The sequence below is a fragment of the Lagenorhynchus albirostris genome, chromosome 15, assembly GCF_949774975.1.
Source record: "Lagenorhynchus albirostris chromosome 15, mLagAlb1.1, whole genome shotgun sequence".
NCBI lineage: Eukaryota > Metazoa > Chordata > Mammalia > Artiodactyla > Delphinidae > Lagenorhynchus > Lagenorhynchus albirostris.
The window spans coordinates 87664691-87688649 of NC_083109.1; the positions used below are offsets into that span (position 1 = coordinate 87664691).

Genomic DNA, 23959 nt, shown 5'->3' on the forward strand with positions numbered 1-23959 from the left:
CTTTTGGTGGGAAATTGTATTTAGAGACCATGTTCTGGGCACTGGGGGTGCTCACTGCTTCAGTCTGTCATCGTGGCTGGGCTTTTTCTGCACACAGAACTAGGACTTTTTTTTAAGATAAAATATTTCATGAGTTCATATTGGTTCTTCCAGTTCCAATTCAGGGCTACAGGTTGGCTGGCTTGGCTTCCTTCCTTCCTTCCTTGTAGTGTAATGTGATTAATTTGATGTCTTTATCTCTTTTCTCCCATGCTGAAGATGCCAGCTCTAAATGACACCAACAAAAGAATTCTTTGCTTTATTGCACCACGCTTGCGAGCACACACATGCACACATCCGACCTTAGAATAACAAGACTGTTACTAGTGCCACCAATATGATCAGCAAAAACTGTTTAAGATTTATTCCGGCTTGTTTTGCCCTGAAGCATCTGCGTTTTGGGAGGCGATGCTGTCCATTGGACACACATTTCAGTTCATTTGCTGCCTTTTACTTATGATTTGTAAGTATCATTTTTCAAATCCCAGCCTTGTTTTTATAATTGTGTAAAATATTAACATGGTTCTAAAGCTGTGCCCACCAACAAGGTGTGTCCACAGGATCGTTGATTTACCCCGTGTCCCCGCCGGTCACTCAGCTTCCTTCCTAAGGCCTGTGGGGACCCTTTTACTCACAGGATTTGCCTGTGTGTTGAAGTAGCAGATTGGTAAGTAAGCTGGTGAGTCAGCGGATGTGCACGGAGATTCACACCCCCTCCCCTCTTTCTTAGACATACGCCTTTTCCACCTGGCCTGCATCCTGGACCGCACGCCTTGGCAGTTTATAGAGGGTTTTGACAGCACTGGGTCTTTGGGGCTATTCCAGAGCTGGAGCCGTAGGTGATAGGAGTAGGTAAATCCCCACACGTTGTCTCCTTGGTCACATCTCTGCCCGTTTCACGGAGGAGGAAGCTGCTTGCCAGGCCCGCGGCCAGTGAGCATCAGGGTAGGACTGGAACAAGGTGTCGATCCCCTGGCAGCGCCAGGCCCACTGCCGTGCCTCGGGGTGGCGCATGGGGTTGAGTTTGGGGTCTGCCTGTGGCCGTGCTCGGCGGCTCCCAGGCCTGAAAGGGTGGCCATGGGCCCCTCTAGCTGCCTTGGTTCACAAGGCACCGCCAGGCGTGTCAAGCCACGGTGGCTGGGCCCGGAGAGTCAGCAGAAGAATACAGCCCCGGCGCTTTCATGGGAGAACCAGCCGGCGTGAAGCGGCCGTGCCCTTGGTCTCATTGCCTCAAAGGGGAAAAACAAATACGGCCGGCATATAATGAGATCCTTACCAGTGAAGAAAGGCCCCGGCGCGTCCTGAAGCCTGAAGCCTCCATGGACCGAGGCGGCTTCACCTCGTGTGCCCTGTGACCACCGGCCTACCCCGCCCTCGGAGCCCAGTGCCGCCACCCAATGGGGGCCCAGGGCTGCTGGCTGGGGGCGGACACGGATGGCTGCGTGGGACCTGAGCCCGGGGCACGGAATGGCCTCCCAAGGCGGGGCTGGGTGCGGGCGTGGGGCAGCTGTCGGGCTGGGCAACAGCGGGAGGCATTGTCCCCGAGCCAGTGTGTGCTCTCTGTGTGAGCTGTTGCTGTCCACGTGCGTATGGGGGTCTCAAGCAGCCCCTCAAAGGAAAGGAGGGGGGTGGGCTTTCCAGACGTGGTGCTCCGTGCACGTCTAAAATGATGGTTTTGGGGCTTCCCTGGTGGCGCAGTGGTTAAGAATCCGCCTGCCAGTGCAGGGGACACCGGTTTGAGCCCTGGTCCAGGAAGATCCCACATGCTGCGGAGCAACTAAGCCCATGCGCCACAACTATTGAGCCTGCGAGCCACAACTACTGAAGCCCGTGCGCCTAGAGCCCGTGCTCCGCAGCAGGAGAAGCCACCGCAACGAGAAGCCCACGCACCGCAATGAAGAGTAGCCCCCGCTCACAGCAGCTAGAGAAAGGCCGTGTGCAGCGACGAAGACCCAACGCAGCCAAAGATAAATAAATAAATTTATTTTAAAAAATAAATAGAATGATGATTTTTAAAGAAGTCACAGGTGGTGGGGTCCGTGCTGGCCTGGTCGGGGTGGTACAAAGGCTGCTGCCACTTGCAGGCCACTCCGGGGCTCCGTCCTGTCCTGGCGCGTGGGCTCCCGTGGTGTCCTGCATGCTCTGTCCCACACATGGCGCTCACTTTGCACTTGTCCTTGAGACTGTCCACGCTGGTGACACAGCCTCCCTGACCTTTGGTGACTGTGCTGGGCCCAGGGGCATGTGCGGAGGGCACCCCAGCGACGGGCAGGCACGTTGGTTTGTGGCTGCCGCGCGTGGCGCTGTCACGGGCGTCCTCTGGGGTGTGGCCAGCTGCGTTTTCCTCCCTCTCAGCCCTCCAGACCGCCAGCCCCGCAGGCTGCTGGTACTTCTCAGCCGCCCACCTGTGATCGCCAGCATCCCCCTCACCTGACCGGACCCTGTTTGTGCCCTTCCCCCTCCCAGCCTAGGCCAGGTCTCCGGCCCTGGTGGGTGCATCCGCCGCCCCCTCTGCAGGCCTGCGTCCAGCCCTTTGAAGCAGCCTCTGACTGGTTTAGCAGTCGTGGGAAGAACACATATCCCCAGCCCCCCGAGCCCTGGGTGTGGGTGTTTCCAGAGATCTGGCAGACGCGCTGTGGCATCTCCCGCCCACGTACTCAGCGGGTCTGGCAGCCCTGATCGCACTGCTGCCTGGACCTTGTGATTGACCCTTGGGCCCACTGGGTTTAAAGTAAGCTAGAAGCCTTTTATCCTGGAAAACGTTTCCTATCCCGGGAAGTGATGAGAAGGGAGGAGGGAGCCAGGCTGGGAAGGCCTCCAGGACCCCGTGTTTTCCACTCCTGACCTTGGGCGTGGCCTGCACGGGGTGGAGGCATTGGGGAAGGGGGCTCCCACGCTGTCAGCTTTCACATGGGGGTCACACCCGCCCTGTGACGATGGCGTCCTGTAGTGCACAGTGGCCTGGGGTTCCCAAGATGTGGCATCCGTGTAGGACTAGTGCTGGTCCCTTAGGGGTCGGCCCGAGCTGGGTCGGGGCATCACCTGCTGTGCAGACGAGCCTGGGGACCAAGGACCCTCATTGGAGGTGATGGACGAGCTGAGGACTTCCTGGAGGTTCGCGCAGGCCGTGCAGCGGGAGAGGTGGGCGGGGACGGGGAGCTCTGGGAGCCCCTGTGCTGGTCGGCGAGGACGCCCCGTTTTACAGCCAGTGAGTCTAGGTCCGCAGAGTGGACATGCTTGCTCCCCTCCAGCCAGCTGGGGGGCCACGCTGACCCAGACCTTGTGGGTCTCAGGACCCAGCTCCCTCCTGCGCTGTTCCCCTTACCCGAGCCTGGGAGCCGCCGCTGGCCTGGCTGCCCAGACACCTCCCGGGTGGCCCCGCTGGACGGCCCGCAGCTGCGTCTCTTCCGCCAGGAATGAAATCCTTGAAGAAGGATCCAGAACCCAAGTGTCGTGATTCCCGATGTGGCAGGGTAGGCTTTGTGGCCGGCGGTGTTGCATGCGGGGGCTTTTCCCCTCAGCTCCCGGGCCCTGTTTCTGAACCATCGATGCAGAGGTGGTGATGAGGTTTCCAGCCCCAAGCTCGGTTACAGCGTGGGATGCGGGGCCTACCTGGGAGCCTTTGCAGCCCATCCATCCGTCAGAACTGTTTGCTCTGACTGCCGGCCTGGGGCCCACAGAAGCCACCATGTCACTGCTGGTGGCTGTCCACCAAGAGGCATAGGCCCCTTCTGCAGGGTCTTTGCAAGGTGTCGAGGGAGGGCAGTGTCTCCCTCTGGCTCTGACCACAGCAGTTACCCTGTGACAGGGTGAGGTGGGGAGAGCGGGCTGGCCCAGCATTTATTCAGTTTGGAAATTTTGTTCATCAGTTTGGTAGTTTTCCTCATACAGATCTTGTGCATATTTTGTTAGGTTTACACCTAAGTATTTTATTTTGGGGGGTGCTAATGTAAATGGTATTGTATTTTTAATTTTAAATTCCTCTTGTTCATTGCTAACATATTGGAGAGTGATTGACTTTTGCATGTTACCCTTGTACCCTGCAGCCTTGCTATAATCACTTATTAGTTCCGATGGGTTTTGCTTTTGTTGTTGATTCTTCAGGATTTTTTACATAGACAGTCATGTCATCTGCAAACAGACAGTTTTATTTCTTCCTTGTAGTCTGTATATATATATATATTTTTGGCCACACCACACGGCTTTCAGGATATTAGTTCCCCAACCAGGGATCAAACCTGGGCCCCTGGCAGTGGAAGCGTGGAGTCCTAACCACTGGCCCACCAGGGAATTCCCTCCAGTCTGTATACCTTTCATTTCCTTTTCTTGTCTTATTGCAGTAGCTAGGGCTTTTCCAGTATGATGTTGAAAAAGAGTGGTGAGGGGGATATATTTGGCTTGAATCCCCATCTTAGGGGGAAAGCATCTAGTTTTTCACCACGAGGTATGATGTTAACTGTAGGGTTTCCAGAGCTCTTCTTTATCAACTTGAGGAAATTCTCCGTATTCTTATTTTTCTGATGAATGGGAATTCAGTTTTGTCAGATGCTTCTTATGCATCTGTTGATGCGATCTTTCTTCTTCAGCCCTTCGATGTGATGCATTAATTTTTGAATGTTGAACCAGCCTTGCATACCTGGAATGAATTCCACTTATTTGTGGAATCTTTTAATACAGAGTTGGATTTGATTTGCCTATATTTTGTTGAGGATTTTGACATGCATGTTCATGAGATAGTGGTGTGTAATTTTCCTTTCTTGTAATATCTTGGTCTGGTTTTGGTGTTAGAGTAATTCTGGCCTCAGAGAATGAGTTAGAAAGTGTTCCCTCGGCTTCTAAACCCTTCTGGAAGAGCTTGTAGAGAATTGGTATGATTTCTCACTTCAGTGTTTGGTAGAGTTCGCTAGTGAACCCGTCTGGGCCTGTGCTTTCTGTTTGGTAGTTGAGTGTTTATTGATTCAGTCTCTTTAATAGGTTGTATCATCTGATTCAGTCTCTTTAATAGGTTGTATCATCTGCTGCTTCTTGTGTGTTTTGGCAGATTGCGTCTTTCAAAGAGCTGGTCCCTTTCATCTGAGTTAGCAGATCTGTGGGCACAGAGTTGTTCATGGTCTCCCTTTATTCGTCCCATGTCCATGGCATCTGCAGTGATGTCTTTTCTCTCATTTGGGGCGCTCATTATTTGTGTATTCTCTCTCTCCCTCTCAATCGCTCCTCCCCACCCCACCCCTCCCCTTTTTTGGTTACCATGGCGAGGGGTTTATAGGTTTTTAGTGATCTTTTCAAAGAACCAGCTTTGGTTTCATTGATTTTTCTCTGTTAATTTCCTGTTTTATTTATTTATTTATTTAAATTTCCTATTTTAAATTCTCTAATTTTTATGCTTTTCTTTTGCCTGCTTTAGGTTTACTTTGCTTTTCTTTTTCTAGTTTCCTTAGGTTATTGATTTTAGATCTTTCTCCTTTTCAAGTGTATGCTTTCAGTGCTGTAAGTTTTCCTCTAAGCATTGCTTTTGCTGCATCCCACAAATTTTGGTAAGTTGCGTTCTCATTTTCATTCAGTTAAACATTTTCAGTTTCTCTGGAGCTTTCTTCTTCCACCCATGTGTTATTTAGAAGCGTGTTGCTTCATCTCCAGATCCTTTGGGATTTTGAGTTACGTTTCTGTTTTTGCTTTCTGGAGTAACTCCGTTGCGGTCTGAGGGCCGATGCTGTGTGAGTCACGTGTATTAATTGTTCAGGTGTGGCCCTCAGCTGGCTCAGCTGGGACCATGGATGTGCTCCCTGTGGAACCCCAGGCGTTTGTGTGCTTTTCCCCAGGGCCAGGCATCGGGGTTGAGGAACCAGCCACAGAAGAGTTGGCTCCGGGCTGCCTGAGGCAGAGGCTCCTGGGATTTATAAACACTGTGCTTTCAATGCCCCAGCAGGGAGTGGGCCGCCCCACGTCCACTGCAGTGAACAGCTACGCTTGAGTTATTGCTGTTTAGAGAGAACTATTTGGAAACTTGCAGTCAGTTTCACCCAAACACTGGAAAAGCCTAAACATAAGCCAGGCGCCCTGTCGGGGCGCTGGCTCCCAGCAGACGGAAGCCCCCCTGTTACCCGGGCTGTGACTTGCAGCAGAAAACAGGGTGTCCCCGTGGTGCTCAGGCACCAGAGCTTTGCCTGCGGGTCCAGGCTGGTTCCTGGAACGTGAATAACATTGACTGTGAGCCCAGGCCAGCAAAGGAAAGAAGTTCTCCCAGGGCAAAGGCAGCGGGCGTAGGGCTTTGAGAACAGTTTCCAATGTCAGGTGCACTTTTTCCCTTGGTGGCATCATTTTGAAGTCAGAAAACGCACTTGTACGCACTCGAACACGTTCTCTGCATTCAGTGGGGCCTTTTTATTAATGTTGTCCACATCGCTCGTTATTCCCTCCGGGTCCTTGTCACCACACGCGTGCATTCTGCTCAGACCCGCTGCTGGAGCGTCTGCACTGTGTTATGAGCTGGTCTCGCGACATCACCAGCCGGGGGTATAAACACGCATCCTGGCTCTGACATCCCCCACTCCCGTGCTTCTGAAAGTTTGACGTTTTTCAAAATAAAACGTTTAAAGAAATAAAGACACAGAAATACTGGAAATGCTAATGCAGTTTTTTCCTTATGACTGGAGGTGTTCCTGGGGTCATTGTCACAGTGCTTTTGCTTAAAATCACAAGAATTCTACCCCCATTCCCGTATTTACATAATGCAGAGGGGCAGATTGTTGGAGTCGGGAAGGGGGGGGGGAGTCGCAGGTTTTCTGTGCGGCTGGGCTGCAGGGATCCTCACTCCCCCCTTGGAAGGGGGGCAGGGGCTTGGGGCAGGCGCAGCTCTGATTGGCTGTGGGCGCCTCTCTCCCCGTCCTCTGTCCTCTGCTGCACTTGGGTGGCCTCACTCTGAGAACTGGTCCAACTTGTTTGCTTCTGCGGGTTTCTTTGCAGGGCTTGGGGCAGGGGGTGTTTACCTGTCAGGCCACCTGCAGCAGCAGTTCGGCTGTATATTAGAAATGTCAGCCAATAAAAGGGAATAAAAGAGCCGTGACTGGATCACGAGACTGGCTGAGCTCAGGGGCGCCGAGCGCTCCTTTGGCGCCATTCCCAGGGTTGGGAGACGGGGCTCGGAGCTGCTGTGTGCGCAGGGTTTGGAGCCGGCAGAAATGATCATGGTGGCTCCTGATCGGGAGGGTTCCGGGAGCAGGGTCCTCTTGGTTCATCTCCCATCATGCTGTGAGCTGTGCCCATTCTACAGGTGGGTTCACTCCTGGGCGACTCAGCCCCTGGGCCCCTCCAGGCAACTTTTGGGGTGGCACCAGGTCTCTGGGTTGCCATCAAGGGAGCGTTTGTCACAGGGATGACCACACCCCGCGTGATGAAGGCCCACGTGTACATCTGTCCCCCCACTGGACAGTGAGCCGCTTAGGCAGGGGCTGTAAACGGAGGCTGGGGGTCAGGGGTCAGGTGATGCAGGGATTGTGGCAGACAGAGCATGTGCTCCCACCGGGGTGGGAAGGGGGCTGAGTTCTTGCTTCATGAGAGCAAAGGCCCCACGTTGCCAGATCTTCCTTTTTTTTCCCAAAGAAAAGCCAAAAATTTGGATATTTATTACTCTCTCAATTTTTAAATGTTGGGGCTAACTTTGAAAATGGGGCCAAAATTGGCCCGTGAAGAATCAGTAAAGCACTAAAGAAAATTCAGTGGTGACCGAAGACCTTCCCTTCCAAAGAGACCCAGGTCCCAAAGGTTTTAGGGGTGAATTCTGTCAGACGTCAACAAACTGTCCATCCTTTTACGAGTTGCTCCAGAAAATAAAACACAAGAGAAAGCTGCTCAGCATATCGTATGAATTTCATATGAATTTGGAGGGACACACAAATCAGCCCATAACAGACACACAGAGTGTGTGCTGTGTGAGTGTGATACCAGGATGGAGCCATTATGGGTGTTGTTGGGAAAACTGGCTAACCGTCTGGGGAAGAACAAACCAGATCCCCTTCCTCACGGACAAAAGGCCTAAATATGAATCCAAATACTATTTGGCAGAAGGTAATTGCTGTGGACTGAACCGTGTCCCCCAGATTTACTTATTGAAGCCCTAAGCCCCAGTGTGATGGCATTTGGAGGCAGGCCTTTGGGAGGTGATTGGGTTTAGGTGAGGTCAGGAGGTTGGGCCCCCCATGGTGGGATTAGTGCCCTTATAAGAAGACATCAGAGAGCCTCGCGTGCTCGCTCTTTGCCACATGAGGGCACAGCGAGAAGGCAGTCTGAGTAAAGCCGAGATGTGCTCCTGAAAAAAGGGAAGAAACAGGGTGGGATCTGTAGCACGATGCCGTTTGGGGGTAAATTTAAAGTACATGCATATAGCTCAAGATTCCATGTTGTGAGAGAAAGCATACGATGAAAAGGAAATCCCTCAAATTTCAGAACAAGCACCATTGCGAGGGGGACGGGGGAAGCGGGTAGAAGGGGGAGAAATTGTCAACAAGAGCAGATCACCAGTGTCATGAACTCGGGGGCACAAATCTGCATCTGAGGTTTACGATGCTAGTAGGTCCCGCTAAATGCTGGCGTGGCCAGATGCAGTCTGTGGTTCCGTCGGGAACATTGGGGTCTGCTGCTGAGCGGGTGGCCGCGCCGGAGGCTGATGGGGGATGAGGGAGAGGTCCAGGTCTGTCCCCCCGACATGTACCCACTGTTAGAGAGGGGGGCGGAGGTGGGGTGTCCCAGGAGGAGGACGGGGAGAGTGGGAAGGGCTCTGCTTCCCTAGAACCCGGAGCACAGCGGGCCGCCTGGTCTCTCCCACCAGCCCCGTCGTCCAGAAGGAGGCTGGTGCTCTCTGGCCGGCTGAGCGCCCGGCTGGTCCCAGAACTGGGGTCTACGTCCGTGCGGCCCTGCCGAGTGACCGTGGACAGGCCTGCCCATGCTATGGGCTGGAAGTGCTGGAAGGGTCTGCGGCGGCCCCGTGAGCTGCAGAGTCGGTATCTGAGGCTCAGCGTGGAGGGTGGGCCGCCAGGGCTTCGCAGCACTTTGGCGAGTGAGTCCTTCCCGGGCGATCTTCTTGGTCGCTTGGGGGCACGGTGGCATTTTGTAAGACACGCCCCCATGGGCAAGCTTCCAGGGCCTTTACCCCAAGACCCTGGGACCCCTGGGGCACCTGCCTCCTGCAGGGGAGAGGGGTATGGCTGGTGAGTGCGGTGGGACATCGGCACAGCCTGGGCTGGTCTGAGCCACCGCAAGGCCAGTCTGCTGGGCCGTGGGCTTTGGGGCCACACGAGGCTGCCATCCCACACCGTCTCCTGGTCCCCAGCCCCACGCAGTCTAATCTGGGAGGCCACCCGCCCTGAGAGCAGGTTTGAGGTCAGATCACGGAAGCCAGAAGGAGTTGGCTGGTATTTCACCCCAGGAGTGGGTGTTCTCCGACCATCAGAGAACATTCTTCACCCTCATTCTGAAGAGATGGCCTGTGGGAGAAGGCCCGGTTTCCATGGCAATGTGTTCACACCCCCGAGGCCTCAGGGCCAGGGTCTGGCTTCTGCTAGGGTGGGGACAGCAGGTGACACCCAGAACTGATCACACCCCGGAAGGTGTTGGGGGCCACGTGGCCCTCCCGGGGGGTGGATGCCACCAGGAGCTGGGAACCAGGCACGCCCAGCGCCCGCCCCCAGGGCTCGGATGCATCTCAGGGTCGAGGCAGGCACCCCCCCCCCCCACCCCGGCTGGTGGCTTCCCTTCTTGCCTTACAATTGTTTTCAGAGGCACTTTGCTGCTTAGCTAAGGTCAGCGTGAAGTGAAGGCTTCGGTGGCCTTGGCTGCTGGCTTGACTGTAGCTTCGAAGGTCTTGTTTCCAAGGTCAAAATAAGTAACTTACCAGCAAGACGTGTTCTAAACATTTACTTGCAAGTCAAGACTTAGCTTTATTTTATTTTATTTTTTTAACATCTTTATTGGAGTATAATTGCTTTACAATGGTGTGTTTCTGCTGTATCACAGAGTGAATCAGCTATACGTATACATACATCCCCACATCTCCTCCCTCTTGTGTCTCCCTCCCACCCTCCCTATCCCACCCCTCTAGGTGGTCACAAAGCACTGAGCTGATCTCCCTGTGCTGTGCGGCTGCTTCCCGCTAGCTATCTATTTTACATTTGGTAGTGTATATATGTCCATGCCACTCTCTCATTTTGTCCCAGCTTACCCTTCCCCCTCCCCGTGTCCTCAAGTCCATTCTCTACGTCTGCATCTTTACTCCTGTCCTGCCCCTAGGTTCATTAGAACCTTTTTTTTTTTTAGATTCCACATACGTGGGTTAGCATACGGTATCTGTATGGCAGACTAGGTCCATCCACCTCACTGCAAATAGCTCAATTCCCTTTCTTTTTATTAGCCGTATTTTAAAATGGCGCTTGGGCAGTGGGGTTTGGATTTAAAATAAACAAAACCCAAATGTCTGTGTTGTTGGAATTAGCTGTGATGAACATTTAAACTACTTCTGGGCTGAAAATAGCAAGCCCAGAACGGAACAGCTCTGTCTGCATGATTTGTTCAGAAATATATCAAGTTGGGATTCATCAGTGGGTTTTTCTTTTTTTTTACTGAGGTATTGTTGATTAACAATATTACATGTTTCAGGTGTATGACACAGTGATTCATGATTTTTAATTGTTATATTCCATTTATAGTTACTACAAAACACTGGCTGTATTCCCTGTATAGTTCAATACAGCCCTGTAGCCTATTTATTTTATACACAGTAGTTTGTACGTCTTACTCCCCCACCCTGTCTTGCCCCTCCCCCCTCCCCACTGGTGACCACTAGTTTGTTCTCTACATCTGTGAGGCGGCTGCTGTTTTGTTATAGTCACTCGTTTGTTGTATTTTTAAGATTTCACATATAAGTGAGATCATATAGTATTTGTCTGTCTGACTTATTTCACTTAGCATGATATCCTCCAACTACATCCATGTTGCTGCAAATGGCATTTTTCATTCTTTTTTATGGCTGAGTAATATTCCATCGTATATATGTGCCACATCTTCTTTATCCATTCGTCTGTTGATGGGCACTTAGGTTGTTTCCGTGTCCTGGCTATTGTAAATAGTGCTGCTGTGAACGTTGGGGTGCATGTATCTTTTCGAATTAGTGTTGTCATTTTTTTCAGGTATACACTCAGGAGTCGAATTTCTGGATCGTATGGCAACTCTGTTTTTAGTTTTTCTCAGGAACTTCCATACTGTCCTCCACAGTGGCTGCACCAGTTTACATTCCCACCAACAGTGCAGGAGGATTCCCTTTTCTCCACATCCTTCCCAACATTTGTTAGTTGTGTTCTTTTTGCTGATGGCCATTCTGACAGGTGTGAGGTGTTATCTCATCGTGATTTTGATTTGCATTTCCCTTCGTCTGTGGTGTTTTGACCTCAAGGGTCAGACCTCATCTTGAATGTGAATTTGAAAACGTCAGTTCCACGTGGACGATCGGAGGCCACACCCTGGTGTGAAGGGGAAAGTTCTAGGCTTGGGAGTGGACCCCCGTCTTCGGGAGGCCAAGGCAGCAGAAGGGCTGCCTGTCTGAGGACCCCGGCCCTTGTAGCAAGACGAGGGAGGGTGCTGCTCAAACAGAGGCCTTGGGCCCAGGCCACGCATCTCAGGACAGACAGCGGCTCGTTTTCCCTCCTGATCAGGAGACCAAGGGATCGGGGCAGCAGGCGGGGCTCAGGTGGGGCTCAGGCGTGCCTGGAGGTGGAAGCGTGACTTAGCCATGCACGGAAGGACGGCGTCCACGTGGACCAGGCCTGAGAGCCGAGCTCTGACCTGACGTGCACCTGCACCCTCTCCCCGCTCCTCCCTGCAGCCTCCGGTCACCTGCCAGACCCCTGGGGTGCTGCCCTCCTCCTCCTCCAGAGGGAGAAAGAGATGTTTAAATAGAGGGGAAGGACCTGCCTTAAGACTTACTCCTGTCTTCTGGGCCCTGGGAGCGGGCGAGCACAGGGCTGTGTGGATCTCTGGTCCTGCCTTTGCCTCCCCGGGGCCCGGCACCTGGGGCTCCTCTGAGGCGCCTGCACTGACCGGTTTCCAAAAATCCCCCTTTTAAACAGGCAGGCGGGCAGCAGGCAGGCGTCCTGACTGCCAGGGTGCATTTCCTGCCTGAGGGCCCAGCTTCATGCTTCTCTTTTGGGGAAACGTGTGCCTGGGGGTGGGCCACATCCCTGAGCGTGGTCATTGCACTTTGGGTCCAGACCCTGACCTCTGACTCTGCATCCGGTTGCCATCCCGAGGATATAAAGCGTCCTGGACCAACATGCACACGTGCCCTGGGTGATGGGCGTCCCCTCCTGGCCCGCAGCCCACGCCTCCCAGCCTGCCTGTGGGTCTGTCTCACACGAAACTCGGGCGATGGAACGGCCGGGCTGCCTGGCGGGCACAGCCCGAGCCAGCCTCGTCGGCCTCTGTGCCCCTCGAGGGAGCAGTTACAGAGCCTGGTTTCTTCCCATTTCTGCATCTGGTGTCTCAGCACCCTCAGATGCAAAGTGTTCACCTGGGAAGAAGCAGAAAACAGGTCAGGACTGGTTGCCGTGTCCCCGTGGAAACAGTCACGATCTGTTTTACGTTTTGTAAGTGGGGTCTGTTGAGTGTGAGCCCATTTTTGTGAAACCCCGATACGTGCAGATCAGGAGGTCATGACCAAGGGACAGCGGGTCCCAGGGGTCGTCGTCTCCCCTGGGCAGGAGCCGTGGGAAGCCCCGTGAGGGGCAGGTCTCCTGGTGCCCCTGCAGCACCCCCATGCTGTGCTTTCTTTTCCAGCGACATATTCGATGCCATGTTCCCCGTCATGCACATCGCTGGGGAGACCGTCATACAGCAAGGTACGCCCCCTTCTGCTCCTCCCCGGGGCCAGAGCCCTCTGGGAGGAATGGGTTATTCACTTAAAAAGGGTATTTAGGGCTTCCCTGGTGGCGCAGTGGTTAAGAATCCGCCTGCCGATACAGCGGACACGGGTTTGAGCCCTGGTCCGGGAAGATCCCACATGCCGCGGAGCAACTAAGCCTGTGTGCCACGACTACTGAGCCTGCGCTCTAGAGCCCACGAGCCACAACTACTGAGCCTGCGCCCTAGAGCCCATGCTCTGCAACAAGTGAAGCCATGACAATGAGAAGCCCGTGCACCAAAACGAAGAGTAGCCCCTGCTTGCCTCAACTAGAGAAAGCCCATACACAGCAACTAGGACCCAACGCAGCCAAAACTAAAAACAAATAAATAAGTAAATTCATTAAAAAAAAATGTACATTATACAAAACTCTCATTGTCTTGAGAAAAGCCACTAATGACACTTCAGAACAGTCCACTTAGCAAGTTAACACGTGTTAATATGTTTCGATAACCTCCTTGTTATTAAAAACATGGTGGAGCTGTGCTGAGTCCTGGCAACATGCTGGGAGTGGATTTCAGATGGTGGTGTCAGGAGAGGACGTGCCTGTTGGCCTGACTGCAGTAACCGTTTCCCTACGTGTGTGAAATAGGCCATCGTGTTCTGCACCTCCCATACATACAGCTTTTATTTAAAGATTTTTTAAAATTGATGAGACCTGGTACTGCCTAGCAGAGGTCTATGAAGCAATGCCGAAAGGTGGTTTATTACAAGAAAAACAAAACTTCGCATTCTTGCATCACGTGTCCTGTTTCCCTTTTCTTGTAGGGGACGAAGGGGATAACTTCTACGTAATCGACCAAGGGGAAGTGGACGTAAGTATCTTGAACTGTTTTTGGAAAATAACTCCTGTCTCTGCGCACAAGCTCAGGGCTAGAAGACGTCTTTCTGAGTGATGTGTTTCCGGTTTTTCAATCCAGAAGTGATAGAGTTCACTTAAAAGATACTGTAAGCATATCTGAGCACAGAGTGAAATAAGAAGGGCGGTTGCCGTCTGCTTCCTGCACAAGCCGACCGCGGTCCCGGGGCCCCGATTGACCAGCCCTGCCCCAGCCAGGAGCCCACGGCCCAGCAGGCTCACTAAGCCGTGCTGGGTGCTGACGCTTTTTAAACGTCTACAGGCCCTGTGGCTCTGGCTTTACGATGGAACCAGGCTCCGTCCGTCCCAGGGATGTGATGCTCCCTGATTTCGTTCAGCTTCCTCCCCCTACTTCCTGCCTTCAGGAGTGAGGGACCCAGGCTCCGACCTGGAGGGAGGTGCACCTCCTTTGGTCGCCTGCCCCCGCAGGCTGAGCCCACCCTGCTTGGATGGCGGTGTCCTTGCCTGGGGCCCCCGCGTGGGCTTCTCCAAATGCGGGGCTGGGCCTGTGCTGCCCTCTGCCCCACCCCTCCCCCTCCTCCTTCGGCCTCCATGAGTGTCATCCTCTCCGCTGGGCGTTAGCAGTGCATCTACCCCCAAGGTTTCCTCTGTGGCCCTGATTCGGTCCAGCTTGTGCACCTGTTCCCAGGAGCGTCTGGTCAAGGCCGGCCCCTGCGGCAGACTGGCCCCCACGCCCCGGGCTCGGGACTGAGCCTGTCCTGGGGTTCTGGACTCCACAGTCCCGGCACTATCGGGGCACATCCAAGGAGCCCCCGAGCCAGCTCCGGGCCCAGGATGCCAGTGCTGGGGACGGGGCAGGGATGGGCCACTGGCGGTCTCCACACGCCACCCCCACAGTCCGAGCCCCCATGAGGTGGGGTTCCCGCTGCTGTCTGGCAGTGCCGCCCTGGTGCACTGGCCCAGCCCAGTTCTCAGGGCTCGGCTTCTGGGACTGCCAGGCCATTGTGGAGGGGCTGGGGGGGCATTCGATCACTTGTTCCGCCAGCACTGCGTCTGCGTCCATGTGGTCGCGTGTTCTGGGAACCGGCGGGCGGCCCTCGGCTTCCGGAGCTGGTGGCACAGGACGTGACTCACCACGAGGACCTCAGGCGAGCGGCACACGGAGTCGGAGTTTCTGTCCGTCCTGAGCGGGGGGGCCTGGACCAGGCCTCTGGGGTCGAGGGCTGTTCTGTCTCACACCACAGGCGGACACCGAGGCAGGAGCCGCGGGCCTGGGGCGGCCACGGCCGCAGAGCGGGTGGCAGATGGAGGGTGAGCGCGGGCTGCGGCTCCAGCCCGGGCTCAGGCTGCCAGCAGAGCCACCTCCTGTGGGCTTCGCGTTGGGTAAAACAGCGCCAGCCCAGGAAGCAGAGGAGACGGACGAGGCTGCCGCGTCCCGGTGTCTCCAGAGCTGCCCCCTGCGGAGGGGCTGAGGGGTCGGCTGGCTCCAGGCTCAGGTCCGGGTCCTTCCTCGGGCCCTGACCCGTGTGGGCTGCTTCTGCACCTCGGTCCCTCTGCTGTCACCACTCTCCATCCTGTCCCCCGTCCTCCGTCCCTTTCTTGTTTTCTTTCCTTTTTTAATAAATTTATTTATTTAGTTTTGGCTGCGTTGCGTCTTCATTGCTCTAGTTGTGGCGAGCAGGGGCTACTCTTCGTTGCGGTGCGCGGGTTTCTCATCGCGGTGGCTTCTCTTGTTGCGGAGCACGGGCTTCAGTAGTTGTGGCACGTGGGCTCAGTAGTTATGGCGTGCGGGCTCTAGAGTGCAGGCTCAGTAGTTGTGGCTCGCGGGCTCTAGAGTGCAGGCTCAGTAGTTGTGGCGCACGGGCTTAGTTGCTCCGCGGCATGTGGGATCTTCCCGGACCAGGGCTTGAACCCGTGTGCCCTGCGTTGGCAGGCAGATTCTCAACCATCTGCGCCACCAGGGAAGTCCCCCCTTTCTTGTTTTCTTGCTCAAATGTCGATTGAGCACTCGTGTGCTGGACACTTACAAAGCCCTGAGGATACACCTTTGGGGACGCGGCCCCTGCCCTTGGGGTTCATAGTCGTCGGGGAGACACCCTGGAAGGACATTCCCAGTGTGCATCTTGCCTCTGAGCCTCCACCCGTCCTTTCCCTCTGTTCTTATTCCTGCTCTGACTTGCAAACTTCTATGCATCCTTTGAGACCCCACCCAGGCAGAGCCACTGGGCTGACGACCGAGATCGGGGCTCTCGCTCGTGCACAGGGTCCCACAAAGATTGGGTCCTGCTTTCCAGCCCCCGGAATGTCCTCCGTCTTCTGCTTTCCTTGGAGTCACACGACTCCTCTAGTTCAATCCCGAAGATGTTGCCGAAGTGCCGACTCATGTCACCAGAGCGTGTGGCTGAGAGTTGAAATGACCCTGGGGTTGGCACGTCGGAGGCTGGGTTCTCCCCAGCGAGCAGATGCAGGGGCGGCTGACCTTGGGCCCAGAGCCCTGTCCTTGTCTTTCAAGGAGCCTCGAGGGCCCACCGTCGGGGTCCCGTGAGATGCGCCTCCCTGGCTGGTGTGCTCCACGCAGATGCGAGGCCCAAGCCTTGAGGTTACCTGGCTGCTGCCTGGGCCTGGGCCCTCCTGCCCGGAGTGGCAACATCTCTGTGTTACTCCACACGCAGGGTCGGGTGGAGGCCCTGTGGGTGCCCCCAGTACGTCTGCCCTGCCCTCTGTCCCCATTAATCCACCTGCCACCACCCTCCTCGGCAGACCCCGTGCACAGTGAAGATGCCCTCTCCCTTGCAAGGAGGAATGGCCCCAGGTGCTGGCGGCCACCTCCCCTCTGAAGGTGTGAGCACACAGGAGGGTGTGAGAGGCGGGCGCCCACTGGACCCACCACTGCCTGAGCGGAGATGCTGGAACCGGCCACAGGGCTGAGCGCTGGCGGGAACACTACCTGATGGGTAGTGGGCCTGGGGGGGTGGGGCGGGGGCTGTCCCCCGAGACAGGCCCCTTGGCCCCAACCGCTCAGCCCTGGGTGTCCTTGTCCACTCGCCCCATCCGGACTCAGGACCCCTGTCCCAGCAAACTGTAGAGTGCCAGGTGCTCTCACCTGCTGGCCCGCACCTCCATCTGTGAGTGAGAGGAGGGGCTGGCTTGGCCCACTTGTCTGGGCAGGACCCCTCCCGGCCCCCAGGGATGTCAGTCACCGAGCCAGGTCTCTCCAGGCGGGGGACATGGGGAGGCGACCGTGTGACAGGGAAGTGGGGTCACTTGCTGTAACTGGGGTTACAGGCAGGTCCAGCCCTCCCCACAGCGGCTCAGGTACGAAGGCAGCTGTGAGATGCCTGAGCCCGGATGCCTGGGCACTGTGGGTGGATGCCACTTTCTGGCTGACTCTCCAATTCGGGACAGTCAGCCCGGATGGGACAAGGCGGTGACTTGGGGGCCGCCCCTCCGCCAGTCTCATCAGAGTTTCCAGCTGCTGGTGGGCGTGGGAGGGCCGGGCGGGGCGAGGGAGCCTGCAGAGGGAGCTCCTGTGATGTGGGCGTGAGCGCACGGTAAACATGCAGGGCCTGAGCCTTGTGGGTGAGGCCACGTTTAAAGGAATCAGAAGATGCTCAATCAGGAGCCCGGGGTGAGAAGGTGGGCTGCTGGCTGCCAGCACGCATTCTGATAATGACTGTTAGCGCCGCTCTGGGCGCGAAGCTGCAGCGTCTCCCAGGCCTGGAGCCGTGTTTTGTTTGCTCCTTTCTGGGGAGCAGGGGAGTGACCCTGACCAGGGACTGGCCGCTTGTGAGGGTTCCGAGGGTGGCTTTTAAGGCTTGAGTGAGGCCCATCCTGTGAGGGCAGCGGGAGTGGAGACTGTGTCAGTCACATTGTTGCCCTGAAGCCCCCAGCACGTGGGCTCCCCTCGGAGGCCCCATCCTGGCCTTTCAACAGGCATGGTTTGGGGGTGGTCATCCAGAGCCCCCCTTCTGCCCTCTGACCAACGGCGCCCTGGGGGGGGAGGCGACGGCCAGGTGACCGGATGCCAAAAACACCAGCTTGGTTTAAATTACGGTTTTCCAGGGAGACGCGGAGAGTGCTGGCTGCGGTGTGTGTGTCGCTGAGAGCTATAATCCGTTTTCCTAAGGATAAAAATATCTCCCAATTTGTTTTATTCGTGGAACGTAGCATTTCCCCTGGAAGGACACTCCTCGGCTGACCTTACAGGCTCAGGAGCACGCTTCCTCCCCGATGCTTCCAGGCCTCTGGTGCTTCAGGGCCTCCGTGGGGGGGGTCTACCCCACCCCAGGCCCCAGCACCCCCCGCCCAGGGCTCCCCCTGTTTCACGAGATGTCTGTGAGGAGACGTCTCCAGAGGTGGGAGGGGCCCCCCGGGGACAGGGCACCCAGGCTGTCCGGCTCCGCGGGGTCACGGCCCGCCAGTCTGCTTGCCTCGTGGTCTGTGTTTTTTTTACTTGGTAAAGTACACATAACGCAGCAGTTGCCGTCTTAACCGTTTTCAGTGTCTGGTTCGGGGGCATTAAGCACATCACACTGTTGTGCAGCGTCACCACCGTCATCTCCAGAACTTCCTCATCTTCCCAAACTGAGACTCTGTCCCCATTGAACACTAAGCCCCAGCCCCGGGCCCCCACCCTCTCTTGCCGTCTCTGCGACCCTGACGCCTCCAGGGACCTCAGAAGTGGAAGCGCACAGGGTCTGTCCTCCTGGCCTGGCTCATCTCACTGACCGTCACGTCCTCAGGGTTCATCCATGTTGTAGCAAGTGTCAGTTTCCTCCCTTTTTAAGGCTGAGCCACATTCCACTGCATGGATGGCCACGTCTCGTTTATCCGTTTACCTGTCGTGCCCGCCTTTGTGGCTGCCACCCGGAGCCGTGCTGCTGTGGACGACGGGCTGTGCAGGGACCTGGGCGTCCTCTCAGGCGCTCTCTGCTGACCGGCCACTCCTGGGCGCTGGGTGGCCGTGGCCCCGAGCCGGCTGTGAAGCTTTCCTGCAGCATCTCACCCACAGGGTGTGTCTGGGGGCCCAGCACCCCTCTTGGTTCCCTGCAGAGGTCCTGGCGGCCCTACTGTGGCCAGAGCCTGCTCTGGAATCACGGACAGGTGACCCGCCCCCTGTGTGGTGGTGGTCATGTGATGACAGCTCGGGGAGGGGACCGGTCCTCGTGCACACCCCACAGCGGGCCCTTGACGGGGCGCGTGGTCACCCCGGAAGTGGGATCCTGATGGGACCCTGCCTTGTGGGACCTCGGAGAGCGTGATGTCTGTGAGGGGAGGGCGGGAGGAGGCCCAGGTGTGGCGGGTTCCGAGGAGGGAACCTGGCTGGCGGCTGGCCACCCCTGAGGAGTGGCTGCTGACCCCGTGGGGCTGGTCCACGTGACCCGGGCCCCACAGACGGGGAGCTGGGAGGGAGTCTCTGGGAGGAGTTGCCTCTCAAGCAAAACCAGACAGTCGACTTTCCCCAGGTGTTTTGGGCTGAAGAGGGTTGAGGCTCGGAACCGGGTTTACCTGAGAAGCGCCGCCGACATACCTGGACTCACCTGCACAGGCTCACCTGCTTGGACGCCCCATCTCACTGTGGCCGGAGCCTGGGAGCTGGGCCATTAGCTTTTTCTCACCATCTGTGAAACCAAAAACAACAGCAGTTGGCACGCCCTACTCGCTTCCTTGCCCGGGCGGCTCCGGGTTGCGTGGGAAGTGGCTGCGGGGGGCAGGGGGGCTGAGGCCGCAGGACCCCCCCACCCAGTGTAGTGGATAACTCAGTGAGTGATTGCGCTCACCCAACACTTATTTCAATTGAATTTCTGTTTTCTGTGGAGCGAGTGTTGGGCCGAAGTGTCCCGGGTTTGGGGGCAGGCAGGGAGGTGGGGAGGCGGCCCCCCTGGCATTCCCAGCTGCTCGTCTGCTTTGGCGGGGCCGAGGTCCCCATCTCAGGTCTCCCTTGACGGGAACGCAGTGCTACCTGTGATGCTGCTTCTGGGGTCTCACTAAGCAGATTCTTGTGCTTTCGACCCAATCAGTCACCGTCTCCACCTCCGTCCAAAGTCGAATCAGAGCTGATCCATCGTGGGCAGGCGTCAGCATCACCTGCTGAGGTCCTGGCCTCTGGGCTGCAGCCCTGGGGGTCTGATCCAGTCGGTCGTTGTCGGGGGTTGGGCGGGGAGGGGGGCGTGCACCTGGGTTTCCGCAGGTTCCGCACACCACCTGTTGAGTAACGTGGTCGAAGGCTGCGTTTCTGGGACGCCCCTCGCTGCTCCCTGCTCCCCTCAGCCGCCCTGAGCTGGGCCCCAGCTGCAGCAGGGGGGCCTCCCAGGTGTGAACCTGGCCTCAGCCGTGCCGGCACCTTCTGGTCCTGAGACGAACATCTCCCTGTGGCCTTGCTGTACCCAGTGCCCTCCGAGTTCAGTCCTGCCTCAGGGCCTTGGCTCGTCCTGTTCCCCCGCCTCAGATCTCTTCCCCCTGGTCTCTTCAGGGGGCCCCTCAGGCTGGGCTCGAAGTCGCCTCTTCAGAAGCCCTCTCTGCACGGTCTGGACTACGGCTCTGCCTTCCCTTCTCTTCAGGGCCTGCGCTTGTTTCCATGACATAACGCTAGTGTGGTGACCGCCGACCGGCCGGCCGGTAAGTCCCGGTGAACAGGAATCCGCACGCTGCAAACCGCTGAACCCAGCAGGTAGAGCGTGCAGGACACCCAGGTTGCTGGGGGCGACACGGGGGTGACAGCGAGTGAGCGAATGAACGAAGATCAGCGGGGCGGGAGCTCTGGGCTCAGCCGGAGAAGCCGAGGCAGCGGCGGGAGCACAGACGTAGCCCAGTAGGGCCTCCCACCACTTCTCTTTAAAAGAAGGAAAAACAAAAAGGAAACAAAGCACGAAGTAGCCCCTTGCATGCCAGCTGGGGTGGGGCCGGGCACTGTGCGGCCGTGGTGACGGAGGCCAGTGTCCGAGAAGGGCGGCCCTTTGTGCTCCGAGGGGCGGCCCTGCCCAGCCTCGGCTCTGCACAACGCTCTTCTCTGACGCCTCTGAGGACGCTGTCGGGACCTCGGTGAGGAAGGGTCCTCATGGCCCCCTGGTGACGCGCCCCGGCCCAGGTGCCCTCGGTCCTGTGTGCCCTGCAGCGGCGGCTGCCCACGTGCTCTTTGGGGCCACACCCTGGGAAGTGGAGGTGCAGCCGCTGCTGGTGCCTCTCCTAAGCCACCTACCCTGTTCCCTGGCGGGACCCTGTGCTATTGGGCGGGTGATGGGGGCGGCCTGCCCCCCGGCAGCCATCCGAGGTGGTGGTTCCTTCTCCCCCTGAGGTGGGAGCCGGGAGGCTGCACACCCTCCCCAGGCTCCGTATGTCCGGCGAGGCTCCCAACCCGAGATCCGTGGTCCTCTGAGCCCACGTCACTGTGGTGTCCCCGCCCCGAGGGAGCAGGCGCGGGCGCCAGGGGAGGGCCGGCCGGTGCAGCCTGGGGAGATGGCATTCAGCAGATCGCGTGGATACCCCCATGACGCCACCAGTGCCACCCCCACCCCCTGCATCACCCACGAGAGGGAGGGTGTTTAGTCACACGCGAGAAGGTTCGAGGCCCCCTTTGGAATCAGAGCTGAAACTAGACGGCGTCCGTCACCCACAGCCTGGGGAGCAGCGGTGCGGCAGTGAGAACAGACGGACTGGACCCAGCGCTCAGACTGGCCTGGCACAGAAGGACGTGCTCGGGTTCCTTTCAGCCGCACCGCGGTCATCTGAAGGCACCTGAGCCCTCGAGGGGCCCCGGGAGTTCCTGGCACCTGGAAACGTCCCGCGCCCTGACCTGAGTGGTGGGGAGACTCACTGCGCTGCACGCTTAGGGTCGTACAGGTTAAGGTTTGAGAGTTGTATCCACGCAGAGAGGATTTTACAAACATACAAGCCCTGTGAACGGAGGACCAGCCGCGAGGGGAGCTGGGGCCAGCCCGGCCGAGCCTGGGTCACCGTGACTGCCCCTCCACAGACTCTGGTCCCCTTTGAGAAAACCACAGGTGGCCTCTCTGGGGGTGCTCTCTGTGGGGGGGAGCATCTCGGGGCACAGCCGGGCAGACACACTCCCTGCCTCGTGGGAAGGAAGGGCGTCGCCCTGATTCCTCGAGGGCCTTGCTGAGTGGAAGCTGGCGTCTCTTCTCCCCGACACCCGGCAGGGGCGTCGTGCAGGCTCGCTGGGCGGGCAGGGGCTCGCGGGGACAGAGGCGCAGGCCCCGGGTCGCTCTGTAAACTGTCATCTCCATTCCCCTGACACCTTGTGGGCAGGCCGGCCACTGCTCCCCAGGCTTGCTCACACCGGGCTCCGTTATCACCTGCGTGGTGCCCCGCAGGCGGGCAATTCTGTGCCTCGGTTATTATCAGGATAATGAGTCATTGATTCCATAAGAATTGCTCCCATGATTCATCGCAATCCATTCTTTCCCGACATGCATGCTTTCTGCCAATGGGAACCATTCTTTAAGCTCATTGACATCGAGGGAATGAACAGTGGTTGTGTTAATTTATAGTAAGCGAATCTGCATAATAAACAATCCGGGCCATTCTTGCAGGATGCGGACGTGCGGTCCCTGGATAGTAGGGACACTGTGCGGCGGGCGCTGCCCTCCCAGGCTGAAAGGGAATCTTGTCCGCCTTCTGGGCTCGGCCCTCGGCGCCAGCCTCCGCTCCCATTGACCGCAGGCCCGGGCACTTGGGTGCTGCCCGCGGGGAGCGGAGGCCCTGGGGAGGCCCGGGGAGCCTGGCTTCTTCCCGGCCGTGGGGCCTGCCGGTGGAGGTGGGCCCGGGGCCGGGCTGCTCCCCGGAGCCTCAGGCAGCAGGAACGGCAGGGAGGGCTGTCTGTGAACGAAGTGGAGGGGCCCGCACGGGTGGGGCGAGAGCGCCATGGCAGGGGTGACTCGCTGGTGTGCAGTCAGGGAGCCCGAGGCCCAGGTGCACAGCCCACCTCTAGTCTGTGAGGAGCTGAGTCGCAGGCCGACCTGGGAGGTGGTGGGACTCGCTCCCCTGCGGACCGGGAGCCGCAGCAGTGCGTCCAGCTGGGGCCTGGCCAGTCTCGTCTGCACTGACCGCTGAGGGCCTCCGCCTTTGTGCCCGTCCAGCCTCGGCTCTGGGCAGGGCTGGGCGTGAGGCAGGCGCCTTGGCCGATCCTGGACCTGGGCAGGGCAGTGCCGAGTTCTGCCCGCCTGCAAGGGATCTGGGGCTGCAGCAGCCTTGTGCCTTCCTGGGGGATGGAACGGAGGGCTCCCTGCGCAGGAAGCAGCAGTGTAACCCCAGGCCCCCGTGACGCTGTCCCTCTGTCCCCCAAAGGTGTATGTGGACGGAGGGTGGGTGGCCCCAGCCCCCGTGACGCTGTCCCTCTGTCACCCGGAGGTGTATGTGGACAGAGGGTGGGTGGCCCCAGCCCCCGTGACGCTGTCCCCCTGTTCCCCGAAGGTGTATGTGAGCGGAGAGTGGGTGACCAACATCAGTGAAGGCGGCAGCTTCGGGGAGCTGGCCCTCATCTACGGCACCCCCAGGGCGGCGACTGTGAAGGCCAAGACGGACCTCAAGCTCTGGGGCATTGACCGGGACAGCTACCGGCGCATCCTCATGGTGAGTGAGCAGTGCCTGCGTGGAGGCGTCGCCAGGGCTGGGAGGGCAGCCAGCCGAGTCTGATGCCCACCAGGCATCTCGCGGGAACCCTGGTTGTGTCCAGGTGGGGCCATAAGTAGGGATGCGATGGGTGGCGAGTGTCGGGAGGGGGTTCAGGAAAGTTACCCAAAGGCAGGCAGACAGCTGGGGAAGCCCCTTGTGCTTTCCTCCCCCATTCTCCTTGCAACTGTCTGGAATGTGGTTGTGATGGCTGGAGTTCCAACTGCCATTCTTGACCATGAGGTGACGTTCCCCAAGGTGGTGGAGCGAATCACTGAGAGGAGCCTGGCCTCTGGGGGCACAGTGGGACCGCAGTACCGGGCAGGCTGCTGGCCTCTAGGATTCCTTACTTGGGGACTGTCATTTTAGGTTTCCTCACATGCAGCCAGCTCCTCTCTTAGTTGGCATGGTGTGGGTGTAGGTGCGCACACCTGTGGAGGCTCGCCGTGGGGCTCTCGGGAGCAACGGGGCAGGTGTTCACGGAAGGCTCCGGAGATGAGCCTGTGCGCCGAGAAGGCCCCTCCCAGGCA

At 57.6% G+C, this 23959-nt stretch overlaps 1 protein-coding gene across 2 annotated transcripts in view; it reads left to right on the top strand.

Annotated features, from left to right (window-relative positions):
- The window catches only part of PRKAR1B (protein kinase cAMP-dependent type I regulatory subunit beta), an 85987-nt gene that overhangs the window by 37788 nt on the left and 24240 nt on the right, over positions 1 to 23959 (top strand). For both annotated transcript variants that reach the window (XM_060123463.1, XM_060123464.1), the window contains exons 4-6: positions 12859 to 12920; positions 13751 to 13797; positions 23232 to 23390. In XM_060123463.1, coding sequence (XP_059979446.1) covers positions 12859 to 12920; positions 13751 to 13797; positions 23232 to 23390 — 268 coding nt within the window. The remainder of the gene's footprint in view (positions 1 to 12858; positions 12921 to 13750; positions 13798 to 23231; positions 23391 to 23959) is intronic.